Genomic DNA, 27,235 nt, shown 5'->3' on the forward strand with positions numbered 1-27,235 from the left:
GGCATTTGCTGGGTAAAGTCTTTCTGGCATTTTATCCAGGAACAGCAAGAATCAAAGTGTTCAGTGAAGTACACATCCAGTGAAGTACATATACAGTGCTTCAAGTTCTAGGTTTGCCAGTCAGCCACAGACAATTTCTTTTTTCACCTCAGAGGAATATTTCTTTCTTCCTTCACTTCCAGAAGAAACATTCAAATAAAGCTATATTGCACTGTAAGCATTATTTTCAGTGAGCAAAACCTGCTTTTAGATAAGGAAAAACTTAGTACCCATTGAGCTTACCCTTCAGAGGGGAATCCATTTCACCCCTCTATTGAAGTAACGACCTTTTGGGAAAAAGCAAAACTGGATTGTATAGCTAACAAGAAGGGTTAGAAATATTGCAAATACTTCTGTTTTTCCCTAACTCTTAGCTTTTATCACTTAAAATACATTGTAGTTTTGCTTTTTATTCCCATAATCATAAGCACCTCCTTGAGGGAGGAGGGAGATCTGTTCATCAGGAGCCTTCCAAGCAAGGTAATTTCTAGGAGACTTGTTAAACTGTACTTATTCATAAATTCTGACTGCCTGCTAATCCTAGTTAAATACAGAAGGTGGAATTATTGTTTGTGATCCTTCCCCCAGTTGGGTTATTTCAATGCAATTTCAGAACTCCAGCTCTGAGCTTGTTTGCTTGCAAAGCCATAGCTGTTCCAGCTTAACAGAAACTCATGAAGATACAGCATAGGCTAACAGAAGTAGCTTTACTGCAGGCAGAGTTACATGGCAAAGCTTGAGAGTCATGAAACGTTACTTCTAAAATCTGTTTTCACTATTGTCTTTTCAGCTGTGCAGCTTCTTGCATCACTTCTATGAGCCTCATGTTTCAGTTTGTCTCATATTTCTTTTCATTCTTTGAAAATTGTTACAACTGATTCATCTGAGTTCTTTTCCACTAAAATGATGAAGACTCAATGTAATACCATGCAACTGTTTGCACCCCTTCCTGTGATGTCATGTATTATATTAGAGACCCTATAAAGAGCTTGAATTAAGGGATCAGCCCTTGTGCTTGTCTGCTTGCTTACATACAGCATAGCTAAGTAGGTCTTTCTTCTCTCCTCCACTCTGGAGATTCAAGGCTCAAGCTCTAATTCTTTGTATGATAATTTGTTGGGAGTGGAAGGAGGGTGTTATTTATTGCTTTTCTTTAATCTCTCACTAGAGAATTCAGTACGTATCTGGTGGTTTTCACTGTCTTTCATCAAATCATCTCTGTTCAAGATAGCTCTACATGTCCAAATAGCCTAGACAATTCTTTTGTGACTACTGCTGATAAAATTAGGGCAAAACTGACTTCGACTTTTTTTTCCCCCTACAAAAAGTGAGAGATCAGTATCATAAACTGGAACCAGTTCTTAATGAATATGAACAGAAGGAAAGCAGTGACAGAAATACACTTCAAACCTGTTTCGACAGGAATGTATTGACCTTATCTGAATTACTCATACTTATTGTCACCTGTTTCTCTCTCTCACCACTGTCAGAGAGAAACAAGGATGGTTTGGGGTTTTTTTCTGGCAGGAGGGGTTTTGAGGGGGTGGAGGAGCAGGGAAGGAGGGGAGGTCCCATTTGTTCTATTTATTCCCTACTTTGTTTATTGTCTTCTAGGTTTAAATGTAATGACTCATTTATGTTTGGCATCTTCTCCTGTATCAGAGTTCTATTTATCACTGTAGAACATGGTATTGTTCTCAGTGAAACTTTTTAATCCCTTGCCCCGAGGTACAGGGAGTGTCTGCTGCTTTTGTTGAGGATGTCAGAAGCTTGTGGTTTGTTCGTGATGGATTAGGAGAGCATGTTTCCCTAGCTCTTCTCTATGGGCATGAAAAAATCTATGCATTTGTAGCGTTATTGCTTCTGTTGAGAATTTATTGCTGTTAGAACAGCTTGCTTAGAAGGAGGCAAAAAGCCACGCTGTGCTAGAGCTTCACCCGTTATTATCTGCAGGTCACACAATCCAGGTTCAATGAATGACCCTGTCTAATTGAATCTGTATTTATTTCCTGCTAACAGTAGGAATCCTTATGCACTGCCTTCTGTTTCGAAGAATACTGAATGATTAATGGTGAATGGTTATCAAATGATATTTAACATTGTTAGTAGGTCAGATACACACAGGTTCAGTAAAAAGTGTTCTATCTTTCTATCTTTATTATAAAAACAGTAAATGTTACTATGCTTTTGGCAGAAAGGCAATTTCAGGTAAAAAAATCTTGCTGCATACATGCAGAACATAATCTCTCCTATTAACTATGTTGCACAGTGTTTTAAGACCCATATCCCATTATACTAGTTCCCTCCAAACATGTAGTACTGACAGAGCTTACCCTTTTATTGGGATAGCTTCACGTCAAGCCTGAGCTGGTAGATGAAACACAGACAAGTAAATATGGTAAAAAGAATACAGTATTGCTTTTTCTATGTAAACCTTCCAACTGATAACAGAAAAGGATGAACATGTACCTTTTTAAGACTTCTTTTCTGGGCAGTAGAGGGGAAAAATTACTATTTTCCAGAGAGGTTGTGCTGTTTCCATCCTTGGAGGTTTTCAAGACCTGCCTGGAAAAAGCCTTTGAGCAACCAGCTCTAACCTCATAGCTGACCCTGCTTTGAGCAGGAGGTTATACTAGAGATCTCTCAAGGTCCCTTTCAGCCACAATAATTCTATGATTCTAATATAGAACTAGAATGTTTCTAAACTTCAAAGTTTCACTCTAAAGATACACTTTAAGGTTTCAAAGAAACTGGAGAATCAGAACTTCATCTGCTCTTTGTCAGAAATGTTCTAATAGTTTCAGAGTAAACTGTCTTATCTAGATGAAATCAAGAGTTTCTGGATTAAAAGCTTTAAGAGAAATTCCTAAAATTTGTGGAATGAGAAGAGAGCATTACCAAGGAAGTGTGGAAAAGATTCATTTGTCTCCTAGAGAGTGAATGGGTTTTGCACCCTTAGCACGAGGGTGGTTTCTGAATCTGACCCTCCTCTGCTTGCCATAAAAAGATAGGATGGTGTCCTACTGGCGTGTTGTGCAGTTCACCTGAGTCTGCTGTTAGATTTTACTTTCTAGGTCCCTGAATGTTCTTCAAGGAAAAGACTCTAAATGGTGTTAGTGAGAAAGAGCCATTTTCCCAGGAATGTCATCGTCGCCCAGTTAGTTACGCTGGTTTACTAATTGTGCAGTTAAGTTGGATGTTTTACTTGGTGTCATCTTAGCTTGGCCACAGTAGATTACTTTTGGAAACAGGCCACTGATGGTTAATGAAGATCGTTGTGTATTCTAGCAGAGATTCTACTGCAAGGCAGAGCCTCTAACTTGTGATTCCTTAAGAACAGCCATTAGTATAGTCCTCAGGATTCTCTACTCTGCTGTTTTTTGTCGTAGTATATCCAAATCTAAGTCACTTTTCTGCATGTTCTTCTCTTTTTTAATGTATCATGTTGCTGCAGTGACGTTCTTTTCTTGTCAGATTGTTCGTAAGCTCTGTATCTGTAGTTTGCTTTGAAACAAACTGAGTTCTACCCAGGTGCTTTTTGTGTCTTCACAGTTTGGTCCCTTCTGTGATTTCTAAACTACATGTGATTGTCTGTCTCTTAAAATCACTCTCCCTAAAAGTGAGCTAACCCAAGAAAAGGCATAGCTCTGGCATTAGAGTATCAGAGCAGGAACTAAAGAAATGTTATTATGACTAGTAGTAGGTATTTTACGGAGAGGTATGTTCTAAAATGCATAATTAGTTTAATTTCTGCAACCTCCACAAGAAAAAATGTGTTTCTTTACCAATCCATCAAGAAAAAAAAAGCAGTTATAATTCACAGAAGAGCTTACCAAAATATTCTTTGTTTACCTTAATCACAAAAGTTCATATATCTGAACCCAGGTTATATGGATATTTGGGTTGATGATAGAAAATGGCTATCAATTATCACAGCACTGTGTTTGTTCAAAAGAATTAATGTTAATTTATTGTTGTTTCAACTTCTGTGTTCATAGAAAATTGTTGTGTAATTTATTTGCAGGTTTTTAATGCGAAAACAGCAGAGCTCTTGAGTCACCATCAGGTTGAGATACAGCAGAAATTCCCTAAAGAAGGGTATGAATTTTCTGTGGGTTTTTTATTTGTTTACATTTTGGTAGAGCTTATGTATTTTTATCTCTGAATGATCAAAACTGAAGTTGATTAATAATTATTAAGAACATAGTATCTGCTATAGAAGACTGTGTGGTAGGAAAAATGGCATAAAAAACCTCACCTTGGGTGTCCGGTATGTGCTCTGAGTTATGTAAACTAAAAATACTTGGTGTTTTACTCCGATCACTCATTAACATATTTAAAGTTTAAACTTTAAGGTTTAAAACTAAAGTCTCATTTAAAGTGGTAAAGCTGGTCATTTTTACAATTTAATCGTAGTCTTCAGCTTAGTCCATAGAAACTGCTTAGTTTGTTCTCTGAGGTGGATTTTTGTTTGTTTGTTCTTAACTGACCTACCATTTGCTGCCAAAGCCCTCTGTATAGAATAAAACAAAACAAAATTCTTTGGTTTCTGCAGATGGTTTTGTTGGGAAAATGCAGCTTACTGTTTAAAAAGAGTTTGAAATTTATGACACTTTTTCTAGATATGTAAAACATACTTTACAGTTAAGATCAAGTCAAAATACTCGGCTGGATTTTCAGACTAGAATTTCTTTTTTTCCCTAAATGTAATTTTTTGTCTTTGTATTAACTGGTGTCTACTGCTTGTTAAAGATGGGTGGAACAAGATCCAAAGGAAATACTGAAGTCTGTCCATGAATGTGTGGAAAGGACCTGTGAGAAACTGCAACAACTAAACATAGACATCACTAACATAAAAGGTATTTCTAGTACTTAAGGGTAACTGAGGGCTTTAACATACTCATGGTTGAGCAAGTCAAATTACCTAGTCTTTAAGTCAATAAATAGAAAGGTGGTAGCATGTGCTGGCCTCAAAGAAATGTTAAATTGGAATTGAGAGCAGTTTGTTTGGGAGGAATAATGAGAAAACAAGTCCTTCATGTATATTAGCAATGCAGAATCTACAAAGTAGACTTAACCTAATCTTGCAAAGTCACAGAGACAAGTGATGAATGAAGAAATTCTGAAATTTAAATTAGGACTTACTGGGAAAAGCTAGTTTCTCTGTCAGTGTTGTTGCTGTCTCAGTTTGTGGCAAAAAAAGAAGAGAGATTTTTTTAACATTGTTAAGCAGCAAAAGTTGAATGATGAGCTTTTAGAAGTGATATTTCTAGATTATAACATGAAAAAGTTGGAAGCTTTTTATTTCCCATTTACTTTCCTCTTCTCCTTACCTGTTCCTCCCTCCTCTCCACCTCTCCCTCCCCTCCCTCATCCCCCAAAAGGGGAAAACAAACCTTCTGAAAAGGATACTTCTTTCTATTTTGTCCTGAAGCCATTGGAGTCAGCAATCAGAGAGAAACAACAGTGGTTTGGGACAAGACAACTGGAGAACCTCTTTATAATGCTATTGGTAACTACTATACTTTCTGAATATGTAATATCATGAGTGTGTTACAGAAAAATGCTTTCCTAGTTTCCTGTACAGACCTCATTGTGGCCTAGCCTACTAACTTCTTTGATTTTTTAGTATCTGTGTCATAAACTTTGTGTTTGTATACACCAGTCCAATTAAAAAAAAAACTATTCTGTTAAAATTATTACTTAATAGTTAATACATCACTTCATGGACTTTTAACAAAAAACAATGTTCCTGAGGGGTTTTATACATCTCTGGCATGTAATGAAGCTCTGACTTACACCAAATCAGTTCCTTTTAAATGAAGGAGCTTGCTAAATTTTCAGGATGCTTTTGATTTAACTTTAAAGGAAAAATGCGTTAAGTAGGTTTCATGAGTACTTACTGATTTGGAGTTTTATTTTTAACTTACCTTAGCTTTTCAGATTATGTCAGCTGAGTAATGGTAATTGTCTAGATTTACTCTTTTAGGCCATGTCAAGTGCCAGATTTAGTTTAGCATAGTATCACTGAAAAACCAGGACTCTTCTATATTTAAATATATGTTCTTAACAGCTTTATATTGAGCCCAGCTGTACCTTGATAACTCTGACATAGCACTCCAGTTCAAAGTTTTCATAGGAATAGTAAATAATCAACCTGCTATTTGTTTTAACCTCTTAGTTTAATGACAGTCATCTGCTCTAAACAGCATAGTATTAGTCATTTGCTTATGCTCTGACAGAGAAAAGTATATGTCCTATTATGTGGAAAATCCTGTTTGATTTCTCAAATTGTTTGTTCTTCTAAATCAAATGAGTTTATCTAACAATTTTTAATTTTTACAATAATGCATTTAAAATCAATGGCAATACAGTATTCTTTCAACTCATGAAAAGCTAAAAATAAAGACAGGAATTTACTGGCAAGAGCTCTAGTTTTGTAGAAGCAGCTTGTACATGTCACTTTTCGTGTATTAAATCAGTTGATCAGTTAATTTTATTCATGTTTTTAGTGTGGCTTGACCTGAGAACCCAGTCAACAGTTGAACGGCTTCTTAAAAGAATTCCAGGAAAAAACAAAGCCTATTTTAAGGTAAGAGATATTCCAGAACATTTAAATAGTAGCTGAACTCTTATTGCTATGGTATATAATGTTTTGGAGATGTGTGCTTAAAATTCCCCCAAACGAAGTCAGTCAGTTGTAGCTTCTAGTCACTTCTTAGCTTGTCAAATAATAAAAGATGTGCATAATACTATACACCAATCTGAGACTGGAAAATGTTTATTTTCCTCAAAGTCAGTGGTTAACACTCCTTACATATCTCACTAGAGGAGTTAAATGACTAATCGTTAGTGAGATTTAATCATGTGCTACCTATCCAATGATAAGTAAACATCACACACAAAAATTGAGAGCAAGTAGAAAAGAACTGTTTGGAAAATAATTTATTGATGTGAAATATATTATCCTTTCTCATCTTATGCCTTAATATTGAAATTAGTTGCAACCAATCTGAGAACTGGGAAGATAGTTTATAAAGAGCAATTTCATTCTTTTTTTTATATGGGTGTATATATATATATATATAACAATTTGGAAAATAAATGCTTGCAAAAAGGTGTCTTAATTCTTTGTTTTATATTTTTCTTGATTGATTGTATAAATATTATATATTTTATATATTGTATGTTTTCCTATAGGCAGGAAATGGATGTCAAAAAGCATATAAACTTACTTGATTTTTAACTTCTCATAGAATACAAATTCCATCTTTCCTGTGTCATGCTGCTCATTTTTGTTGTCGTTACTTGCTGTCTAGTCATATGGAGATATCCTAGATAAGACAGGACTTCTGCAAACAACTATTTCCATGTAAATGGTCTTTGAACTGCATTTAGATCAGCTTTGATCTTTGTCCATTAATGCACCGGTCATTTGTTTTTGATATTTTCAGACTTGTGTATTGTATGCTTAGTACTTACTTAAATAACAAGTTTGTGTAATTTCTCTGAGTTTTGTGTCTTCGGTTTTTCACTTACTATCACCATTTTTATATGTAACTACAGTATTCATGGAAAAGGTACTTGCGTGGTGTTTAAATGATTTTTTTTTTTATTATTTTACAGTTTAGGACTGGTCTTCCACTTAGCACTTATTTTAGTGCAGTGAAACTTCGGTGGCTTTTGGATAATGTGGAAGAGATTAGGCAAGCAGTTGATGATGGAAGAGCTATGTTTGGGACTATTGATTCGTGGCTTATATGGGTATGTATTTGTGAGTTTATTATCACTCTTTTAAAAATTAATTTCCATATCATGCAAATTCCTGTGCAAAGGACTGTGACACATGAGGCCCACTGATCACACAGTGATGTCAATACAAGCTACTAAAAAAATTCCATCAAAGTTCCTTACAATATGAACTTTTACTGTCCCTGTATCACGATATTTTTTTTTGTAGGTGCTTATGTGTAATTTACCACTTATAGGTTGCTGTAAAATTTTGCTCATGCTTTTGGAAAAGTCTTGGACTTTAGAAAGGTGTATTAGACACCTTTACAATATAAGAATACAGGAGGTACTGTTGTACCCTTATTACCTCTCTCATGCCTTTCTTCTGCTATAACAGGTCCGCCTTTTTACTTGTTGCAGAAATATCAGAGTTCCCAGTCCCAAGCTGAAAGCTTTGTAAATTTAGAATTTTTTTTTTTTTTTAATGTGTTGAAGTAAACCTATCTGTTTTCTTGGCAAATACTGTTGATATTTATTTTGTTCAGAGTTTGACAGGTGGAAAGAATGGAGGCGTTCACTGTACAGATGTAACCAATGCCAGTAGAACAATGTTGTTCAACATTCATTCCTTGGAATGGGATCCTGAGCTCTGCCAGTAAGCTTAGTTTTTCAGTAATACTGTTATTTAAATAGATTCTACAAGTGATCTGTGAAGAAACTCATTTAATAGTAAGAATCTCTTATCTAGACTAAGATCAGCAATTACTGTTGTATTTACTGTTAGTAATTACGATTCCTTGTTATCCAGAAGTCCAAATTACAACTGTCTGGATTAATTAAAAGTAGCAGATTTTTCCTGTAGGTGGAAGACAGGTTCATGGAAACAATGACATTAAATAGTTTCTTTATTCCTTAATCAAATTTGTAAGGCAGTTACAATGATAGTCTCTCTATTTTAAATTTAAATTTATTAACAACAATATAATAAAGATATTGCTAGAAGAGGAATGACTTCCCACACAAAAGATTTGGATAAGTCTTCAAAATATTCAAGTATATGCTGTTTTCCTCCATAATTCAGTGTCACATACTGTAACAAGTGGAAAAACACATAGTGATGGATTAAACTCTAGAAATCAAAGTTCCTTTTGTAGTTTTTTTTTCTTTACAGCTTAAACTTATTGAAGAAAATAAATGCAAAATGCTTTCTGATTTAGCACTGACCATATATATAAACTATTTTGTATTGTGTTCAGGTTCTTTGATATTCCTATGGAAATACTCCCAAAAGTACGAAGCTCCTCTGAGATTTATGGCCTGATGGTATGTTTGCTTGTGTGTGTGTGAAGTTAATCTTGTAAAAATATAACTACATCAGTATAGATTTGACAGAATTTCCATAGATTAAGACTAGTGGCTTTTTCTAGACAAATATTGTTTGATTTATGATTAGTAAGTCATTATCTACTCTTGTATAATATTATATGAAGATGAATATTTGTTGTTTTCTCTTTTAAGTGTCAAATAGACAAAGCAAGATGTGAGAGGGTTTTGATAAGGATAATAATTATTCTTACATAAAAATAAGGATAAAAATTTGATTTTTTTATTACAGTTACTTATTGATTTAGAAACTACCCATTAGAATGCAATGTATAATCAGTAGATTAAAAGAATGAGATTGCTGTAATTAGAGCACAATATTTTTACTTCTTGTACAATTGAAAAGAAGAGATGAAAATCGCTATGGAAGTCTTTGTGATCTAAGAAGACTGGACAAGACGTGTAATGTCTTACTTCCAAATAACTGAAGGCAAGATTAGTCAGCTTCTGTGAACTGGAAAATCACAAGTGACACCTTAGATTGCCTTCTTTTTGAAAAAAAAACTTCTCTTGCCATGTATATTTACATAGCACTCAGTAAAAAAAATATTTTTGAATATCGTGATGTCTTTTTAATCACACTGTTTCCAGTGCAGCTGTGAATATTACTTAGGAGTAAATCATTAATTGTTTTCATGGGGCTGAGGTTTCAAGTTTAGTTTGATGCAGCACCAACTATTCTGAATCGGTGACATCTAATTTATTAGCTTCAGAATCAGATAAACTGGATGTTGTGGTTTTGCATTCTTTTTCCTCATAGTTTGCCCTATTGTTTACTAAGAAAATACAGGCTTTTTGTAATTAAGACAAGTTATGGAGATTTTTATTTAAAATATAACTCTAACTTGCCTGAAATGTAAGTATTTTTGCTAATCTCTTAATGGAGATGCCACTGGAAGTCATTGCTGACTTTTATTAATGTGATGGTCAGATGAGAGTGAGTTGTATTAAGCTGAATTTTTGAGGTAAATGGAAAAAGTTACTACCTGGCAACTGAAACATAATAGCTGGTCAATTTAAATGTGAACTTTTATTTCTCTTCCCCTTTCCTTCCATTTTTTTTCTTTTTCTTCCTTTTGCTGACTGTAGAAAATCTGTCCTAGCCTGGTGAGTAGAGTCTTCCATTAGGCTGACCACCTATATCTTATCCATTCTGTTCAGATGCTGTGCATTTCCATTGGTTTAAGGATTAGTAAAAGCACACTTTCTAGACCAATAAATTTGGTGGGTATTTCCAAATTTGAGATATTACAATTAGAGTTCATGCCAAAGTTGTTTCTAAAATGTAATGTTGATGTATGCGTTTGCCTTAATTTGTAGGCTGCTGTTAAACATTTCTTTTTATAGTGAAGTAAAAAATACAACTACTGGCTAATAAATGTTGGCTGTCTCATTTTATGCCTCATTTTTAAATGAGAAAAGCGGGCCATTCTGTCTACAAATATTCATTCTATTATAGTGAAACATCAGATTCATGCAGGGGGTTTTATTGCATTTATAAACTCAATTACCTTAAATCCAGTTAATTAAAATGACAATTAAAGAAAAAAAGATTCAGATTGGAAATGCACTTGTATGGCCTCGTGAAAATGCATTTTCACAATTGCACAAAGAAACTAAAGAAAGAAGTAAAAATTGTCAGGATGTAAACTTCTTATGATACCTGTTGCAAGAACGCAACTGAAAAACTGCGTGGTTGTGTTTGGAAGAAGTTCTATATGAGACTTAAAATGATGTGTCTTAAAATGACGCATCTGTCTTTGCTTAGTGTGTCATCACAATCACGTTTTTTTCTAGTGACTTTACCATTTTGCACTTTTGCATTTTACACTTGACACTGACTGCACAGATTACACTGAACCTAATTTTCTGTACACTATGATTTCAACAAAATTTATGTTAAGAACTGTTGAGGTGACATAAAGTATACCTGTAAATTTCCTGCTTTCTGTTTTTTAGTGTTTTAGGCATGAGCTGCATTAAGCTGACGTCCAATGTACACCTGAACTGAACCACGTTGATTACGTGACCCTTCTTTGTTTTCCTTTGAGCATTACAAGTTTAGCTTCTTTTTCATTGCCTTAAACTGTAGTCATGGAAAGCTAATTTGGAACTTTTCTTTCTCTTTTTGCGAATCAGAAATCTGGAGCTTTGACAGGTGTACCAATTTCCGGGGTAAGTCCTATTTCAATTCAGATTCTGGCATGAGAACCTGATACTGAATGAACATACCTTCACTGAAAGAACTTTAAGATGGGTGAATCCTGCTACAAATTCAGCTGATGTTTTTTTACTTCATGTTAAACACGAAGTAAACTTTTGAAGTTGAATTATTAATTGACTGGATTCTTCATTACTAAGTTAAGGTCTGGCTGTGGAAATACAGCTGATGGCTTTAATGCATATGTGTAGTGCTGTTGGAAACTTAGGATCTCTAAGTAAATGAGCAACATTACAAAATAGAAGCAAGCTCTGCTTTGTATATAAAAGGAGTTCAGTATATGCATAATCCAGAAATGTTGGGCAGATTCTCAGCTTTTTCCAAGACAACATGCATAAAGATAGAAAATTTTAATTTGATTTCTTTAAATTGTTCACCATAAGTAGCACCACACATTTCATTTGCAGTTCTTACAGAGGGGAGGGTAGTAAAAAGCACAGGTTATCTCTATAGATTTTTCCTTACCTTCAATTATCTGCATGCTCCTAATAGATTAGAGTTATAGTTATATATATCTGTTCATGTTCCTTTTTCATTCGTGTGCAGACATTTGCTAAAAAAAAAAAAAAATCTCTTTCCAGTGCTTGGGTGACCAGTCTGCTGCTCTTGTTGGGCAAATGTGCTTTCAAGATGGGCAGGCAAAAAATACGTAAGTTATTATGAAAGTTGTAAGATAACACACTGTTCTGTTTTGAATTTAGTATTATGTTCTCTTACAAGCTAACTGCCAAATGCTTTTGTAGTTACTGCATAACTACAGCTCTACCTTTTGACTGTGTTGACCTACAAAGTAAAGGGTCTCCTGACTTTTATAAAAAATAGTGAAGATATTAAAGTTACATGGCTTGTGAGGTATATTTTGGAGCAAAGTCATTGTGAGGAAATATGTCTGTGTGACAGGAGGTTTTTCATTTTAAAATTCTCCAAAACACAGATTAAAACAGTTGCAGTATCATTTAACTAATGTGACCTAAAGTTAAACAAATACAGGCCAAGTGAGTTAGATTGCATAGACTTGAATGACAAAAAACCCACAACATTGCTAGATGGGAAAGGTTCATTTCAGTTGCAGTGCTTTAGTTTTGCTTCTGTGTCTAGCTCAGTGTGGAGAATTTCACATTTGTTTTTTTTCTATTTCTCAGCCTCTTAGTGTCCCTTGTTTAAAATAGCTGATCAGTTAAATCAGGCAACTGGTGTAATCAAACATTCATTTGAGGAAAAGCTCTCTGCTTAAATGACTTACTGTTCCATTTACAACCATGTGCTTAACTGAGCATGTAGGTACATACACAGTATGGGACTTTCACAGATTTAATTACACATTAATCTATTCTTGTTGCTAATTAACCTTCACTTTATCTTTTATATTTATACACAAATGTAATGGTTAGTGGCCTTGTATTTTAGTATAACAAACATGATTGTAAGTAATATTATCAAAAATATTTTTGTAAGAAATACTTTCATAACACAATAGACCTTTTGAAAAAAAGCCAGCTAAACCAAAAGGTAAAAGTGAGATTTTTTTAACCTATTTGTGATATTGCTTTACCCTTTTTCTCTCCAAATATAACTGAAGGCTATCTCAGTACTATTTTAAGCTATTAATTTTCAGGGCATTAAAAAGGTAGCGAACTCATAATTTCTTAGAATAAGTTAGAGTGGATTTTAAGTATTTTGTACTCCTTTTATTAAACTGTGTCCTTATATGTGTATGTATGCACACATATATGTGATGTGGTCTTTGAATGAGAAATGTGCCATTTTTAGAAATTTTTGAACTGAATATGTTTAAAGAAAACCGTCTTCTTTGTGACAGGAACAAAGTTTCTTAAATTTTCCCCCTTAAAAGCTTGAATTTAATATTGTGAAATATTTATTTTATAAAGTAGCTTTCATAATCGGCTTAAATTGAAGTAGGTAAACACTGCCACCAAAGAGGAATTCACACTTAGTTTTCAGCCTTATCTGCTCCTTGATCAACTATTATACAAGAAATAGCCAGAGAGAGAGGTGTGGGACTAGCTTTTTCAGCTCCAGGCTGCATTTAAATAAACTTCTTGAGGGTGGTTTTATCATTAGCTAATGGTAACATAACCTTCAAGGGGCAAAAAGTGGAGTCATGTATTCATGAATTACAGTAACAGTTTATCCTTTAAACATCCTGGGTTTAACTTTCCTTTGCTTTCATGCTAGGTATGGAACAGGATGCTTCTTGCTGTGCAATACAGGTCAGAAGGTCAGTTGCATTTCTCAGTTGTTCACTTTTTTTTTTAAAATCTTTAATTTAAGTTCTTGATTACAACTATATGTTAGCCTTTCTTAAACTTATTGACAACAATTATGTTGCTAGAGATAAGGAAAAATGCATACTGAAATCTGAAGGAATAGAAAGTAATTTTTTCAAGGTGTTTCAGTAAGACTCCATTTCCTAGCTCCATAAGTTTCCAAAAAGAACTTTTCATAGCAAGTTTCTTGCTCTTTCCTTGTATATGTTTCTTAACCTCACCCAGAAGTGCTGAGTGTTGTGTTACTTAACCACATGCTTTTCTCCTTGTCTTGGCTATTTTATTTCTTCCCTTCGTTTTCTCCCATTGTTTCTTTGTAGTTGTAGTTGACTAAATAATGCAAAGCTTTGGCTTCCTTCTCATTCACATTTCCTTCTAAAGACCCCCAATTCTTTGCTATAAGGAGGCTGGAAAGATCTGAGGTAGCTTGTGGAAATGAGAGTTAATACCAGTGATCTGAGGGTTCTATCTTAGGTGTTTATTCAGAGTGACTGATAGTTTACTTTGTTTAAACTTTCTGTATTTCATTTTTTTTCCAGTGAAGGTTTTGTCTCTTGTTTATTATCTTTTGAATATTTGTATTTAAATATTTTCTGCTTCTGTTCATGCTTTACCTTTTCTTTCCCCTCTCCCCATTTAGTCTGTGTTTTCTGAGCATGGGCTTCTAACCACAATAGCTTACAAACTGGGCAGAGACAAACCTGTTTGTTATGCACTAGAGGTAAGTCCAGTAGTTTCTTCTTTTTTGTAGTGATACCTGTTCTTGTTTACTTCTGTTTTCTAGTATCCTTATGTTATCTTCAGCTGCATGGAAATCAAAATAGCTTTGTGTTAAAGTTTGTGTGCCTCAAGGCTTATGTGTGGTTTTGTTTATCCCTATCTTCAATCTGTATCACATAATCTAATAAAAATATTTCTACATTGCATCATTTATATTTTCAGGGCATGACAGCTAAAGCATTTTTTCCGTTACACAGTCTTTCAAATCTTTAATAAATGTTACATATAAATAAAAAAAATTATACTAAAATTGGATTTAAAAAGAGGGGAAAAAGTCCTCTCATAATAAAAGTCATAACTAAATGTCTTTGGAGTTTATTTCATTCTAATGGATTTTACTTCTAACTTTAAAAAATCTGAACCAGATTTCTGGGACAAGAATCCTCTAACAATTGAGATCTTTTTTACCTACTAAGACTTAGGTGCCTACTTCCAGAATTTAGTTCCTCAACTCTCCACACAACTCTGAGGGCATCCAAATTCTGTAGAAAATTGGATTTTTACTTTAACTTCAGGGTTCATTGTTCTAAAGCTCTGCTTCTGAAGCACAGATCAGCTGAGCACCTATTTGGCACCAGAGCTTCATTGGGAATAACAGAATGATTATTCTTCCATCTATGTTGCTTAGTGGGCTTGATCTAATAGTTATTCTCAAAACACGCATACTGAATTCTCTGCTGCTATTGAGATTTTGTAGAGAGCCTATGTTTTCCATGTGAAACAAAGACAACGCACAGGATTTTCTTCACTGGGAGAATAGTTTGTGGCTTACAGTGCTTTACTAGGATGTGGGAGGCTGTGTTCATTTCCTTTTTCTTCCCTAAGGAAAGTTGATCTCGCATTTGCCATATTCTGGCAAACTCTGGGGTTTTCATTTTGTGCAGGTGTGTGAGAGGTTTGTTTTATTTTTAACCCACGCTCTTGAAGCAAGAACTGGAACTGTATTGAGAGTGATTTGTATTTCTGCATGCTGAAACACATGCATGTGTACTTTGCTTCTTCCTCATCTCCAAGTCTTTAATGATATTGGCTGAAAAAACGGCTTCAACAGAAGATATTAAGTGTCCTTTCTCCTGTATACATGCTAGAATCATCTACAATCTGCTGGTTAAGACACTTTCCAGAGATGCAAAAAATGTGGATTCAGCCTTTTCTTTTAAACCCATATCTTGTAACTGTAATAGCTAGCTGGTTAGAAAATACCCCTGCTCCTTCTAGCAACGGCTTTGAATGAAAATATAATGCTGTTCCCATTTTACTTGAAGCTTACTCTAGTAGACTTGAGACTGTCTTGTAGGGAAGTCCGTTTGGACTTTGGAGTGAGACAGGAGCCATACCATTCATCTATGATATGATGGAGCCATTCAGGGCCGTTCGCTGAGACAACAGAGCAATTTTGCTGGCAAATGCAAGTGCCTAAATTTTCTGCCTCTCTGGGCATTTGTATTTAGACTCTAGACATAATCAGTCTTGGTTTTTTAAATCAAAGCATAAAAATCTTAATAACTCTTCAATAATTTGTCAGAAAAAGAAGGCTAAGGCTACTGGACTTCATAACTGTATATTCAGGAGAAGACCTAAATTAGAGAGACAAGAAGACTGCTTAGCAAATGTCATGGTAACTCCCCCCCATGAGAAGAATCACGCAATATGCGCCTTTTCTACATGGAGCCTGTGTAACAGGCTGCCATTTTTACACGGCAGTCTCCAGCTGCCAAGAAACTTATGGTTTAGTTGTGAGCATTCTTGGGAGTGCTTTAAGCTGTGACTGTAAGCCTGCAATTGGAGGCTGCAGCTACCCCTCCTCTCCAGTCCTGTAAAAAGGAACACGAAGCTACCAGTTGTTGTCTCCTAATGTTGTAGTGATTTTGTTTCTTTCAGGGATCCGTTGCAATAGCTGGTGCTGTTGTTCGTTGGCTAAGGGACAATCTAGGTATTGTTAAGACTTCCCAGGAAGTTGGTGAGTATTCACAATTTGGAGCCGTTCAGTTTTTTAAGTTTTCTTTTCCAATGTCTTGCTGTCTCTAATGTTGAATGAAAGCTCAAAATATTCAAGTAAAGAAAAGCTGCAAGATGCATATATTTTGCTGTGTTTGGACAATTTGGTTTGCATCCATGAAATCACTGTTTATCGATATATGTGTTTCATACAGCATATCAATACAGTCTTTGAAACCCTTTGTCAGCTTTGTTCTATTGCAATCTGTACTTTTTAGTAGTTTCCCTAGCAAGCAGATATTCAGGAAGATACTATACCTACAGTGTATTTCCTGGTTTCTTATAATATTGAATTCTCCAGAGCCAAGACTATGTAAGTCTCTACTACAGAAGCCAGAGCATATTTGATCCTAAACCTACATATTCGTTCCTGTCATAAACATGAGAACCTGAGGCCCTACATATGCAACGATTTATGTAGAAGGCTTCATATCCATTAAGTTAGGGACTTCAGTTTGCAAAGCTGCCTCTTACAGGAATTGTGGAGGATGGTAATCTGTTTTGGGTAAGAATACAGTAATCCTTTAGCATTTGGGGAGCTGATGTTTTCTGCTTGAGCTGAACTGAAAGAAGCTGATGGGTGACATTATAAAGACTAGGAATATATCGAACTTTGAAAAAGGAGAAAATGTCAGAAGCATGCAAGTGTAACAGTGTGAAAGTGACTGACTTGATGAGATTAAGGATTAAAAAGCATTTCATTACATATTTTTAATAATTTGATATCTTATTCAAAGGTGGAAAAATTCAGAATTCAAATTTTATGTAAAACTTCAAAGATTAAGCAAAAACTTAAAACGTCAGTCTGTCTTTCTGTAAGAAAGCTTCGCAGATCATACGGAAGAATATAAACTACTGTCATGTGAATTAGCCAGCTGTTGAAACACTACAGTACCACTTGGCTTCACAAGTTTGACTAGACCTTTGGAAGTTTTGAGTTTCAAGAACTTTAATCTTGTCAGTGTTGTTAAAGTCATGTGGGACTTCATCATCTCTTCCTGTTTCCCTGAACATGTCCTTCCTTCTCCCTTCACTCCTTTTTTAGGTGGAGTCTGTGTGAAAGCACCATTTTAAAAAGACTTTGAATAAATTTTCCTACCTCTTTTCTCTATTACTATGCTTCTCTGATCAATGCAGAGGAAATTTATAAAAGCAGAAAAAAGATACTTTCCTTTCTTGTTATAGGAAGGAGCTGCACATTAGCATTACTTCCTTTGCAGTTCTCAATGTTTTAATATAATTTTCAAAATTACAAATATTTTAATATTGTGGAGTTCAGCTATCCAAGGTCATTACTCAGATACTAAGAAACCTCAGATTTCCTTGTAGCTGGCCTTGTGATTATATACGTAAGCTGAGAATTTAGAACTCTAAATCCATTTGAAATTAATGGGAATTTAGTTCTTAACTCCCTTTGGTCTTGATCCAGTTTCACTTGCTTGCCCTGACTTAAATGCAAGGAAATGTGACCTTTTGGACTGCTTTGGAGGTTGCATTCTTTACCCACAGGATACCCTTTGAAAACATCACAGAATCTAGGTCAGAATATTGAGTACACGATTTTGGTTTTCGGTTTTGATTTTTCATTTTGTATTTTACATTTCCCACAACTCCCTATAACCCATCTTCTGTTCATATTGTTGCAAATGGACAACTAGTTAATGAGAAGCAGAGTGCTGGAGGTGTATTTTCTAACTGTATGTGGCTTGATTATTTTTGTAGCTACCTAACATATTATGAATATTTTCCCTATTTAAATAATAACACTTTTAAGTGTCACATTTAAGTGTTGGTACCGTTGTGAAAAGCTAAGTGAAGACCGTTTGTGTGTGTGCATTAGAAAAACTGGCTGCGGAAGTGGGGACTTCTTATGGCTGCTACTTTGTGCCAGCATTTTCAGGACTGTATGCACCATACTGGGAACCCAGTGCAAGGGGGTAAGGATCTGACTAAACACTGCATTTGCAGGGAGATTTAATGATTTTACAAATACTATCACTAGTTCTTCCAGGTATGTGAAATTGTTCTTTTTTTTCCTTTGATGTGTCTGGATACATCATTCTCTGTGGTATCTTCAAGCAACTACTGTGTATCTCTTTTGTATTTAATCTGTTCAAAACAGCAACTGCTACTGGGAGAAAAAGAAGGATTAGCTAGCTCAGCAAGTCACCCTCATCTTGCCCCCCCCCCCCCCCAAAAAGAGGGAGGGGCAAGGGGCAGGGAAAACATTTGGGCTGGGTTGTGTGTTTCAGAGGACAGGTACAAGATAGTTCTGTCGTTCTTGCCAATAATGGGGCCAGCTTTTTTTCTTCACACATTTCTGATTCTGAAAGGACGTCTGCATACCTGTGAGCTGTCAGGCAACAAAAGTAGAAAATGAAGAATTTAGTGCTGATTAGTTTTTTTGAGCTCAGTATCCCATGGCTGCTGCATTCACTATTTCAAATGATACAGACTATTTCATTCCTCCCCACTTCTCCTCCCTCTCCTTCCCCTTATGTCCAGCTTTCTTTCCAGTCTATTGAATACTCTTTTCTCCTCTCCTTCAAGTCCCATTCCTGGTTGTTAAGACTTAACTAGCTGGTACGAGTTAGAACTACTTGTTCAAACAATAACCTTCCATTTGTCTTTTCTGCTAGTGCGAGTTCACCTCCTGTTGCTGGAATCACAACATGCCATGGGAGTCACAGAAGCATAACAAATTTAAATATAAAATAGCTTTCCTAAAGTCAGAAAAGAAATCTTAAAGAATATCTAGTTTCCAAGGTTTTGAGTAGCTGCATCTTTAGAATTTAGATCCTTTTTGTACCTAAAGAAGAAAAAAATCTTTCAGTTAGATGTTTTTACACTTTTTAGGATCATAGTGCTTAACTTTTTAACTGTTAAAAGCTGATCTTTGGAACGGCAACAACTAAAAATATCTTTGAACTTGCACGTATCCAGCACCAAATATAGCTTCATTTCTGTGTAGAATGCTACTATCCCTCAGATGTTAAAATAGAATAAAAGGATGATTATTTGCTCTGCAGTTCAGAGTACCTTGACAGAATTCAGCTTACTCATGGTTAGATGTAGCATAATTTCCATAATCAAAAATCTCTTTGAAGATGCAGAAACAACTAATGATCAGAATAGATCTGAACACAATTTTAAGCATTTAGAGCATAGCACTGACGCAGCTGGGCTTTTCCTTAAGAATTTAAAGACTAGAATTAAGATTTTAGTGATAGATGATATTATTTCTTAAAGAACAATCAGCCTCAATCATACATTTCCTTTTCTTAAAGGAAGACTAGAATTTTTGTGTGTGTGTGTGTGTGTGTGTGAATATGCATCCATCTGCATGCAGATTGGCAATAAAATTTTAATTTATGGCAATTGTATTGATTGGACGCTGAAACCATGTTTGTCAGGAAAACATGGATGAGAGACTTTAGATTAAAGGGAAACAAGCTTTTTAATATTGAAAAGCAGTCCTCATACAAATGAACTGAATGAGTTTTGAATTAGAAAGCTTAGGTCTGAAGTAATGGTGTATGTCTGGTAAAGAAGTATGTCCTAACTGTTTGGGGTTTTTTTTTCTCTTCAACAGTATTATCTGTGGCCTTACTCAGTTTACAAATAAAAACCACATCGCCTTTGCTGCACTAGAAGCGGTTTGCTTTCAAACACGAGAGGTAAAGGCAAATTGGGTCCTAAATACATTGTAAATTAGTATAATAACAGGGACCATAGCTCTTCAGGAAGAGAGAGGATTGAAGAGATTTAATGAAGATTAATCATACGCTTTATATTGTACTTTGATGCTATTCTTCTCTTTACATAGTGCTAATGTTGAAAAATTGTTCCTGTGGGCTTAGCTACAATGATGTGGTTGGGTGGTACATTATTTTGGGGTGGCAATGCTGCTTTTTATCAGCACTTAAAATAAGGTGAACATACTTTGTGAATATGTTGAGAGGCAGAACATAGAAACATTGAAATTACAAGGCCAGTGCCATAACTAAAAAGTTGCATTTGGTAGGAGACTACATTTTATATTGTCTGCTGTGACGGAGATAGCTTATGTTGCTTCTGGTACACAAGAACAAAAATAAGTTAAAGCAAGACAGCAGCAAACATACCAAGGGAAATCTGGATTCACTTCCTGCCCATTACATCTTGTATTACCTTAGCTGGCGTTCTGCAACAGCAAACCTAAATTCTCACAGAAGAAATGAATCCTCCAATCAAATCAAAGGGGTTGATATCAGTATGTTCTGAGCATTAGAATCTTTATATCACCATCTACTATCAATTTACACTCCCTGTGTTCCATACAAATACAGGACAAAATGAAATCCCTAGACCTCAAAGGGTAACAGTCAACCTTAATTTGATTGCATGTTTCTAAACTGCTCATATTTAAACACAGTGAGTTTTAAAATAACACCCGGCTAAAACCATGTGAGCAGAGGAAAGCAGCTTGCTGTTTCTGTAGTGACATAGAATAGAGTAAAAAGTACTCATGTGGAAAAAGACAGCCAGAAATCTCACCCAGACGTCTGCTTTTGAAGCTGTGCTAACAGCCTCTGAGTCCTCAGAAAGTTGTAAAGGAGCTTGGAAGTAGCATATATCTCTAATTCTGGTACTAGAAGTCAGGGTAAAGTTACAGGGAACTGAACCGATAGTTCAGTTTGTTGTCTGCTCCTCTCTTTCCTTGTCCCTCCTCCCATCCATTTCCTCTCATATGACAGCTCACTGAACTTTCCAGCAGAAAATTATCCCTCTTTTTTGCTGGGCTATTTTTCTGATGAATTAATGACCTCAGCTGCCTCGCAGAGGAGTGTAGCAAATGTCAGAATGAGAGACAGGGCATGTGGCTGGGAGTAGGAGGGAGGGGAGTAAAGCTGTCAGACTGAGTGAGGGTGAAGTTAACTGTTTGAACAGATCTAATACTTCCTCATACTGTAGACAATGTGCTTTTATCACAATGACAGGAGTGCCTGATCAGGTCTCTGGACACGGTTAAATTAACAGACTAAGTCCTAGTGACACAGCTAAAATATGTGTACATTTTTCAAAGATACATTGTTAGTTCTGTCCTGTCAGAAACAAAGTTCTTTTGTTTTAATTCCAGTTAAAATGGAAGTCTTTTGTATCCTTCAGGAAAACCCTCAAATTTCATGTTCATTGGAGTTTTTGCTTGGTTTATTGTGCCATCCAGTCCTTCTAAGTCTCTCTTCCTTGTTGTACAAAAAGCTCCTTCCTTGTGCAGACAGATGAAACTTGTAACGTTTCTTCTTCCAGAAGGCATTTTGAAAAAATAAGCAATTTTTCAGTTCTAAGAGCTGTACAATACTGTCATTAGACAAAACTTACATACTTGGATACCTTGCTCTTCACCCAACCTGAGTACAATAGAGATAGCAGCAAGCATGATCATGATTTGTTTTGTTCCTTCATCCCTTCCTGATTTCTAGCATTCTTTTCATTTTTTTAATCTCTACCGAGTGCATGATCCAACATGCTCTTGCACAGTGATAAACAAAGCCAGAGCCTCCAACAGTATGTGTGTGTAAAGCTGAGATTATGAGGCACTGCTGAAGTTCTGAAAGGTAAAAAGGGCAGGTGAAGTCAGCATAGACGAATGCAAAAAAAAGGAAATAAGTGGTGGGGAGCAGTACTAGCTTAGTACTGCCAGCAAACTTTGCTGCTGTGCTATGAATCCTCTTTTCCAGGTTATTTCTAATGTATTGAACAGCACAGGCCTGTGGATAGATGCTGCCACCATGAAAACTGGCCTTTTAACTTCTAATTTTAACCATTATTTATCCTGTGGCAGTTCTTTTAGTTCCTTTAAAGATTTTCTGGTGAGGGACCTTGCTGACTTACTTTCTGGGAATGGGTAGAATCTACTGGACAACTGATCTCTATATAGCTTTTACTAGCTTACGAACCTACAATTTTTCTGTTCTTTTTTAAAAAAAAACATGTTAACTTTTCCCAGTAAGGATTGTATAATAGGGTGCTTTGTGAACTACAGAACAGCACGGAATGCGTTGTAGTTTTGGTCTCTTTTGTGGTCTGTGTTGCTTTGTCATTTAAAGCTGAGAAAAGCACACCTTTTTTTTATTCAAATAAATTGAAAAATTACAAAGATAAAATCATTCTGCACTAGTTAATGCCTAACTTTGTCAACAAAAATTATGCACTAACCTTAAAAAATGTAAATGAGACATTTAATTGACTGCCTTTACAAAACCCTAGAAAACCCACTATTCCGCATTTAATAGGTGCTTGTAGGATAATGCCATGGTGTTACCAGTAGCTAAGGTTTGAGGCAAATCTTATTAGGAAACCCTCTAAAAAGCATATCAATAGGTATGTCGTGGTTCAACCCCGGCCAGCAACTAAACACCACGCAGCCGCTCACTCACTCCCCCCCACCCAGTGGGATGGGGGAGAAAATCGGGAAAAGAAGCAAAACCCGTGGGTTGAGATAAGAACGGTTTAATAGAACAGAAAAGAAGAAACTAATAATGATAATGTTAACACCAATAAAATGACAACAGCAATAATGAAAGGATTGGAATGTACAAATGATGCGCAGTGCAATTGCTCACCACCCGCCGACCGACACCCAGCCAGTCCCCCTGAGCGGTGATATCCCTGCCCCCACTTCCCCGTTCCTATACTGGATGGGACGTCCCATGGTATGGAATACCCCGTTGGCCAGTTTGGGTCAGGTGCCCTGGCTGTGTCCTGTGCCAACTTCTTGTGCCCCTCCAGCTTTCTCACTGGCTGGGCATGAGAAGCTGAAAAATCCTTGACATTAGTCTAAACACTACTGAGCAACAACTGAAAACATCAGCGTTATCAACATTCTTGCCTCTGAACTCAAAACATAGCACTGTACCAGCTACTAGGAAGACAGTTAACTCTATCCCAGCTGAAACCAGGACAAGGTATCAGTGAATTACATACTTCACTCTTAGTTAATTATCCCTTGCAAACACTTCAACACTTTTCATTTATTTCCAGCTATCCACTGTGCCCAAAAGAAGGAAGCATAATTTCAAAAAAAATTACACTAACAGTTTATTTTTGCAGTCTATCTCGCATAATGTAAAATTCTCAATTTTCAACCACTAATGGAAAATATTTCAAGATGCTGCTCTTTCAAAACAGTTCAACGTTCAGCTGTTCCTAATGAAGTGTCTTCCAGATTGCCAGTTTAAACGTTTTAATTTTTCAATTCTTTAATGCATCAAATTAGAGAAAGTACCTAGCAAACTGTAATCAGCTAAAGGACTCCATTTAGTATTACTTCTTCCTTTATTAGCTTTAATAAATGTTGTAGTTGTCATCAGCTTTTCTTCAAAATTCTTCTTCTCAGACCATATAACCAACAAATAGGCTAGATGTAGAGCATCAGAGGAGAAACATCTCCTACACTAGGATTTCTGTAATAAATAGAATGCATTTGCTGTAAATTAAACAAAACTGTGTTGTTACTACCTTTTGCCCTCTTGATATGTAGGGGAGGGGAATTATCTACTTAACACTCTTTAGCAAATGCTGAATTATCAGTATTTTATACTCAGAGGGTGTCATGGATTTCTCTGCAGTTAAATCATAACATATATTACTCTTACTTAAGATTTTAGATGCCATAAACAAGGACTGTGGGATACCACTAAATCAGTTACAAGTAGACGGAGGAATGACCAATAACAAAGTCCTCATGCAACTCCAATCAGACATTCTCTGTATTCCAGTAGGTAAGATGAAATTGCAACTCTTATTTTCGTTTTAAAGCTGAAAACAACATTGGTTTGTAATGGCTAATGAGGACAAATTGGATGGCTTGCTTTGTTGTTGTTGCTGGTCTTTTGCTACTGTTTGAGAATGTTGGGTTTTTTTTCAGAAAAAGTTTTTAGATCTTGCTTCCAGTTTTGAGATTCACTTTCATAGAGAATCACTGACTTATTTCTTGTGTTGAAATATTACAGCACTATGACAGTATTGAACTTCAAAGTTGTCATATCAATTTCTAAACATCTAACAATTTTAAAATGTGAAATGAATGCTCTGCTGCAACATGTTGGCCCTGAGAATCTTGCTCAGAGATAAATCAGAACTTTGCACCTCCACTGCTCGTTCATGTTTGGTCTTGCATTTCAGCAAATGGAAAATACCCTTTATTCTGTTCCCTTTGCCTGCACAGACCTTTGGGTTTTTAGCTTTTGAAGAATGTGTTTCAATGCACTAAAACTCTTTAAAGACCTCACTTGAAACTTGAAGCATTTCAGCATCAGTGAAAAGGGTGCATCTTTCTGAAGACATGTTTTAACACCTGTAGCAGATCTCAGGTTGCTGAGTATTATAAGCTATACATAAACATTTCTAAGGATGCAGTGTGTCACTGAGTAACATCAGGATATTATATATCTTCATCTATACTGAAGGCTGATAATTTGCTGCATAAATGTAATAATCTTGCCTAATGCAGCTTCTAGAAAATCATTTAGAAAAACATCGTGTTGTTTCTTATGCATAAATGTGAGACACTTCAGTGGAAAGTTTTTAACTCTAGAGATATTGTAGCTTGCCTTTAATAATACATAATGCACAAGGCTTATACTATCCGTGCAGATGCACAGTTAACAGATGAAAGGATATGATCAATAAAATCAGATTTTAAAGGATCCTCTGCCTGAAGCAGATATGCAGGCAGTTCTAGAGTTAATGGAACAGATTTACCATTCACGTCTTGGGGGTGGGATGGTCTTCTGTAGCATCTGTGGAAGGCAAACAAGCTAGTAAGTACAGGTGTGTAGCCTCTTTTAAGATGCCTTTTCTAAGTATAAGTGCTTTTAATAACACAACATCTAGAGCACGGTAACAAGGCTGATAAGTTAGCCAGTAATCACTGCTTTGAGGAGGGAGCAAGACGACAAGAAAATAGTATATTATTAACAGGAGTACTCTAAGAAAACTGATGGTTGAAGTCAGCAGCCCTGCACATGGTATGAAAATAAGCAATTGCATGATTCAGTCTTGAAGGAAGTAGTCATCTGAGATATTTCAAAGAGTTGGACGACTCATAGGTGAAGTTAGCCTCATAACCATGTGAATGGCAATAAAATGAGGTCTGTAGTTGGTAAACTTAAAGGAAGCATATAGCAGTTGTAGAAATATATATCATTCTAAATATATATGTAAATCTTTAGTTCTGATGTCATCAAGGTGACTTTCATTAAAAATCATCATGGCTTCTCTGCAATTTACTTCAGTAAAGCCATCAATGCCTGAAACAACAGCTCTAGGAGCTGCTATGGCAGCAGGAGCTGCAGAAGGAGTTGGAATTTGGAGTCTGAATCCTGGAGATTTGACAGCAGTGACATGTGAACGATTTGAACCACAGATCAACCCAGAGGGTAAAACCCTTTCATATTATCTAAGAAGTTGCAAACTTAGTGTTTTATATCCAACAGATCGTTTTTTTCTTTGTTGCAGTCTAACATGCTGATAGAAAAACAGCTATATATGAATATCCTCAAAAACATTGAAGATCAGATTTGTAGTGTTTGGTTTAGAGAAAAGTGCATTTCACTTGCTGTTTTGTCCGTTTATTGACTAGTAAGATTGGGAAATGTTTAAAACAACTTAACTCCACAAGGAAATGTGTTGGGGTTTTTTTCTTTCTTCTTTTTGAAAGCAACTTGTCACTGGGCGTTGCAGTTAGTAGCTTTTGATTTATAGGAAGCAAAATCAAAGAAATCTTGAAAGGTTTTTACTGAGAAAGATGTCTCCTAAAGCTCCTGTGCATTTGTGAGTTTTCACAGATGTAAAAAGGACAGACTGACTGTTTTGGAGAGACTTTTCTTTTGGCTTTAAAAAGCTTACATTAATCATTGTTTTTTAGCTGACTATCTCTTTCATCAGTTCTTAAGTGCTTCTAGAGATGGAAAGCATGTACTTGACATAATTAATCCATGTGCAAGACAAATGCATTTTTGTCTTTTCAATTATTTCTTAATTTTTGTTACAGAATTTTGTCTTACCATTTTGAATATAATTACTGCTATAATCCCTACTTCAAGACAGTATTTTCAACACTGAAGGGCTTCTGCATGAATAACAATTGCTTCATTTTGTCCTCCTTGTAAATCTTCTTATTGGTGAACATGCAGAAAATGGTTTTTAAGGTTTATTTCTCCTAACTGTGCATAATTGTGGGGTTTGGGGTTGTTTGGGGGTTTGGGCTGGGTTTTTTTTTTTTTATTCAAAACAGCATTTTATAATACTTGTTCTGTGCAGACAAACTATACTGTGCAAAAGAGTGGAAAGCTAATATTGTAGTCTTTGCTTCTTAAATACTTGTATTTGTATTCGTATGCATTGAGAGGCTTTTCTGTTTGCTGATTTCTTAATTTCAGAAAGTGAATATCGCTATGCCAGATGGAAGAAAGCTGTGCTGAAATCTATGGGCTGGGAGACATCTGAAGCTCCTTCAAATGGTAAACCAGAAATTAATGCAGGTCAAGTATTACTAATTAGCCAGTTAGCCTAGGTAGTTGATCTTGAGTTTGGTGACCTTTACTGTTCGTACCATCTCTGGACTATTCCAATGATTTAAAAATTACTACTTAAAACCACTGTGGAAGCAAAGCAGGAGAATAGATAGATAGGTCTTCCTCTTGAAAAGAGGTCACAAGCAACATCTTGTAGGGCTCTAAAAGCAGAGGACATGAAATCCAGACTAACTGCAGGTTTTGCAGAATAGTATTGGTTTACAAAAGAAAAAAAT

The 27,235-nt window shown here is 35.7% G+C and overlaps 1 protein-coding gene across 6 annotated transcripts in view; it reads left to right on the plus strand.

Annotated features, from left to right (window-relative positions):
• The window catches only part of GK (glycerol kinase), a 38,258-nt gene that overhangs the window by 4,008 nt on the left and 7,015 nt on the right, over window positions 1-27,235 (plus strand). For 4 of the 6 annotated variants that reach the window (XM_052794418.1, XM_052794421.1, XM_052794423.1 and 1 more), the window contains exons 2-19: window positions 4,064-4,137; window positions 4,792-4,898; window positions 5,474-5,551; window positions 6,552-6,631; window positions 7,666-7,803; window positions 8,316-8,425; window positions 9,027-9,093; window positions 10,243-10,260; window positions 11,293-11,328; window positions 11,956-12,023; window positions 13,571-13,613; window positions 14,303-14,383; window positions 16,324-16,402; window positions 18,281-18,377; window positions 20,033-20,117; window positions 24,083-24,203; window positions 25,719-25,862; window positions 26,865-26,945. In XM_052794418.1, coding sequence (XP_052650378.1) covers window positions 4,064-4,137; window positions 4,792-4,898; window positions 5,474-5,551; window positions 6,552-6,631; window positions 7,666-7,803; window positions 8,316-8,425; window positions 9,027-9,093; window positions 10,243-10,260; window positions 11,293-11,328; window positions 11,956-12,023; window positions 13,571-13,613; window positions 14,303-14,383; window positions 16,324-16,402; window positions 18,281-18,377; window positions 20,033-20,117; window positions 24,083-24,203; window positions 25,719-25,862; window positions 26,865-26,945 — 1,507 coding nt within the window. The remainder of the gene's footprint in view (window positions 1-4,063; window positions 4,138-4,791; window positions 4,899-5,473; window positions 5,552-6,551; window positions 6,632-7,665; window positions 7,804-8,315; window positions 8,426-9,026; window positions 9,094-10,242; window positions 10,261-11,292; window positions 11,329-11,955; window positions 12,024-13,570; window positions 13,614-14,302; window positions 14,384-16,323; window positions 16,403-18,280; window positions 18,378-20,032; window positions 20,118-24,082; window positions 24,204-25,718; window positions 25,863-26,864; window positions 26,946-27,235) is intronic. The other 2 variants (XM_052794420.1, XM_052794422.1) reach the window with 1 other exon arrangement.

This window comes from Harpia harpyja, chromosome 8 (assembly GCF_026419915.1).
Source record: "Harpia harpyja isolate bHarHar1 chromosome 8, bHarHar1 primary haplotype, whole genome shotgun sequence".
In the NCBI taxonomy this organism is placed as follows: Eukaryota; Metazoa; Chordata; class Aves; order Accipitriformes; family Accipitridae; genus Harpia; species Harpia harpyja.